Here is a 3,306-nt window from a genome sequence, read left to right as displayed (position 1 = left end):
CATCCCACAGGCAGAACTGCATCCTCTGATGCAATCCCAAAGTATGATTTCCCCCCACCTCTACAACTCTCCATGGACTGGTAATTCCCAGGCAGCAAACTGAGAAGCCTGCCTGGGGCTGATGTGTCTACCCTGAGCCCCTGCACAAACACCACACAAACACATACAACTGATGCTGCTTATTTATCTTCCGGTTTTATTCCAGGTTTACTGGTGTCTCCCTCTCTGTACGTCTCACCACCAGACCTCTCTTCGTTTCTTCGTGTGCACGACAACCACGTTGACCGTTCACCTTCACCCAAAGCAGCTTCTTAGGTCAAGGGTGATGCTCCATCACACGCATCTCAAGATCGGGAGTGCCTTTGAAAACACACACAGGCACACACATAATAACCCAACCTCTCTGAATGATGCTAAAGACCGCTTTAACTTTTTAAGGCCCTGCCCAGGAGACAGAGTCACATCCCCTGTGATCTCTTACATTTCCTCCAACCGCATATTAGAAACTTTTCTTCATAATCGACGCAAAATGGCCACTGTTCTCACAATAGCCGTGGCAGGTGAAGGAGATGCATAAGAAAAGTAAAAGATGACGGTGATGATCAAAACAGAAAAAAATGATGGGACAGCGGGGTAAGGCTTTGCACAAAGGGGTCTCACACACCTTTGTGGAAACCAGGTGGTGGGGGGAACCTGAGGCAAGCCCAAATTTAAGGGGGCGGTACAGGAGGCCTGAGGGTGGGGTTGATGGCCATGGAATGACAGTTCAGAGACGTGCACCTTTGAATCTCAGTGACTTTGACTCTCATGCTGCTTCACTCGCCTAAAGCTTCCCTAGTCAGAACCAGTCCTGCACTGCAGTTTTCCAGACGTGCTGTCGCACCCTGACGCCCTCACGCCCTGGTGTCACTGTATGCCTCTGAGCCTCAACTCCTCCATGAGTGAAATAAACGACCCAGCTTACTCGTTTCAGCGCCCAGCCCCTGGGCTCCTTACCCACCTGTCCTCCTCTCGGTGACCTGTCCCGGTGGGGCCTTTCTCCCTCGGGTAGTAGCGCAGGGGATTGGGCCACAGGTCCTCGCCGATGATCTGGTAGGGGAAAGGGGCCAGGTCGGGACAGGCCAGGCCAGGCCAGGCCCACACCCCTCCGCCCGACCAGCCAAACAACATTGCCATTGCTGAGGAGGCCCAGAGGCACCCCACCTCAGCAATCCTGCTAGATCCTACACAGCTGTGGTCAGAGAACCAGTTGAAGAAGTTAAGGCCGCTGTTGTTGTGCCTGCGGCTATACACCTCCTTTTCAAAACGACGGTGCCACTGAATTGGAGCGAGATGAGATGCCCTATATCCTGTGGGAAAAGGAGCGTGGGACAAGGGCCTAAATCACGTTTCAAGTTCACCTCACCCCATCTGCCCTCCCCCACGATCCAGGGAGCTGTCTCTTACCAGTGACCTCAATGAGATACTCCTTAACAACCACCTCATTCTGGAAATAGGGGTTCTTCCGGAAAAACAACATGATCTTGCGGTAATCACTGGGATATATGAGTTCCTCCACCTGCCAGGACGAAGTGGAGGCGGAGGGTGAAATCTCTCTCCAGCACACCTGCTCTTTCCTGCTTTCCGGGATAAATCATTTCCCCTCTCCTCCCCAGCCTGACCTTCAAGTTGGTCATGTAGCTAAGCATGTCTTTATCTTGGGTGCTAATCATGGCCGACATCCGGGGGTGGTTCACAAACTGCTTTACGTCAAGGAGCCTCTAGATGCCGGAGGTGAAAGGGCTGGGAGAACAGAGCGAGCCTGGACAGCGGCCTGGGAGTGTCTGATCTCAAGGCCCCACTAGCATCTAGTCCTATTCCTTCAATACAGACTGCATGACGGAACAATGAGCCCCTCGGGGTGTGCATATCTGTGCACTAAAACAGGGAGCCTCCGATTCTGAGAGGGAGGCCCTGATCTCCATCTGGACAGAACAAGCTTACTTCCGCACAGCAAACACTCCTGGCTCTAACTAGGATGCGCTTTCATAACTCCCCACTCTCACCTCCGTTTTCCCTGATGGTTATTCCAAGAAGAACCTGTGCACAAGACAACTCTTTTGTCTCAAGAGGCCCTGGCACTAATGACAATACCTTTTTGGACCTCTGCAACTAAAGCCCTAGTCTTACTTCCTGCTATGCAGAAAATCAGCATGCCCCCACAATTTCAGGATCACATTTCCCTGAGTGTGCCCACAATGCACAATCCAACGGATACATTTTGGTACCCAAACGGCCCGCTATGTTAGGTACCCCTTGCACTAGCCCGGCCACAACGTGGTCTCTCAAATACAAAATTAAGGATACAACTTTGACCCAGAAGCCAGGGATGCTCTGGATGATGGTGCTTCTGTGTTCCAGATAAGGCTTCCGCCTCCGAAGTGTTGTGACCTTGAGACGAAAGTGTTGTCGGCTGCACTCCCGATTCACAGGCTCCAGCTGTAACTGCAAGACCTTCAGCGCCTCCAGCGCCTCCAGCGAGGCGCTCTTCGGGGAAGGCCCTGGCTCTTCCTGCCCCTGCTCCTGGGGCTTCTCCTCCTGCTCTTCCGCCACCACCTGCTGCTGCTGCTTCTCCGCCACCACCTCCACCTCTTCCATCATGTCCTCCACAGGCTGCCAAAACACCTCCATGATCCGCGCCACCTCTCCCTCCAACAGGGCCGCGCATTGGCGCACCACCTCCCCGCTAAAGATGGCGGCCTCCTCGCCCCACCCATCAGCTAGGGCCAGCACCCTACCCACCTCCCGCACCACACCTGGGGACCCGCGGGCCCCTGCTTCCTGAGGACCCCCTCCCACACCTAAGATGACCCCGGGTCCCGCCTCACTGCCCATGCGGACCTGGTCTGAGCTGGGGCAGCGGCCAAGGTGCGGCAGTTGGAAGCTCAGCACGTGGGCCGAGCACCACGCAGGCCCAGCGACTACAATCGCGCTTCGCTGCGGACTGAATCGTTCCCAGGAGCCTCTGCGGTGAAGAGCGCTGAAACGCATGCGCAGGAGCTTTGGACACCAGGCATGCGTGTCCAGGTGGCAGGAAGCAGCTCCAAGCCACGCCCAGGCTGCTCGGCCCCATCACGACCAATCAGGGCGAGGACAGTGGGCGTCACCCTCGGCTGCCTCGCCCCTCGCCCTGTGGAAACAGGCCGGTCTCCGGGATTACCCCGTCCCCCAAAACACCCCTTCTGCCCCCCGGATTTAGCAGCCCAGGTTCCACAAGGAGCTGGCCTCCAGGGAGGCCTCCGGCCTTGCGTCTGGGGTGCCCGGGTG

The 3,306-nt window shown here is 55.9% G+C and overlaps 1 protein-coding gene across 1 annotated transcript; it reads right to left on the bottom strand.

The window, feature by feature from the left end:
* Positions 1-281: 281 nt before the first annotated feature.
* LOC141277712 (testis-specific Y-encoded protein 3-like) lies at positions 282-3,030 on the bottom strand. Its single transcript, XM_073799785.1, has 6 exons — positions 2,347-3,030; positions 1,662-1,739; positions 1,447-1,558; positions 1,204-1,349; positions 1,001-1,089; positions 282-360 (listed from the first exon to the last, which is right to left on the bottom strand). Exons 1-6 carry the CDS (start codon positions 3,028-3,030, stop codon positions 345-347), a joined length of 1,125 nt encoding a protein of 374 aa, XP_073655886.1. The 3' UTR covers positions 282-344.
* Positions 3,031-3,306: the final 276 nt, after the last annotated feature.

Source organism: Tursiops truncatus (genome assembly GCF_011762595.2).
Source record: "Tursiops truncatus isolate mTurTru1 chromosome Y unlocalized genomic scaffold, mTurTru1.mat.Y SUPER_Y_unloc_1, whole genome shotgun sequence".
NCBI classification, from domain to species: Eukaryota; Metazoa; Chordata; class Mammalia; order Artiodactyla; family Delphinidae; genus Tursiops; species Tursiops truncatus.
Note: the sequence above shows the minus strand (reverse complement) of the source record. Positions and strands in the feature narration are given on the sequence as shown.

What these genes read in the sequence shown, in the direction of transcription:
- LOC141277712 (XM_073799785.1), bottom strand. Translation starts at nt 3,030, where the DNA reads ATGCGTTTCAGCGCTCTTCACCGCAGAGGCTCCTGGGAACGATTCAGT. An exon ending in CTGGCTTCTGGGTCAAAGTT is followed by an intron (nt 1,740 to 2,346) that starts GTATCCTTAATT and finishes GACGTAAAGCAG; the next exon opens with TTTGTGAACCACCCCCGGAT. An exon ending in GATCTAGCAGGATTGCTGAG is followed by an intron (nt 1,090 to 1,203) that starts GTGGGGTGCCTC and finishes TTCCCCTACCAG; the next exon opens with ATCATCGGCGAGGACCTGTG.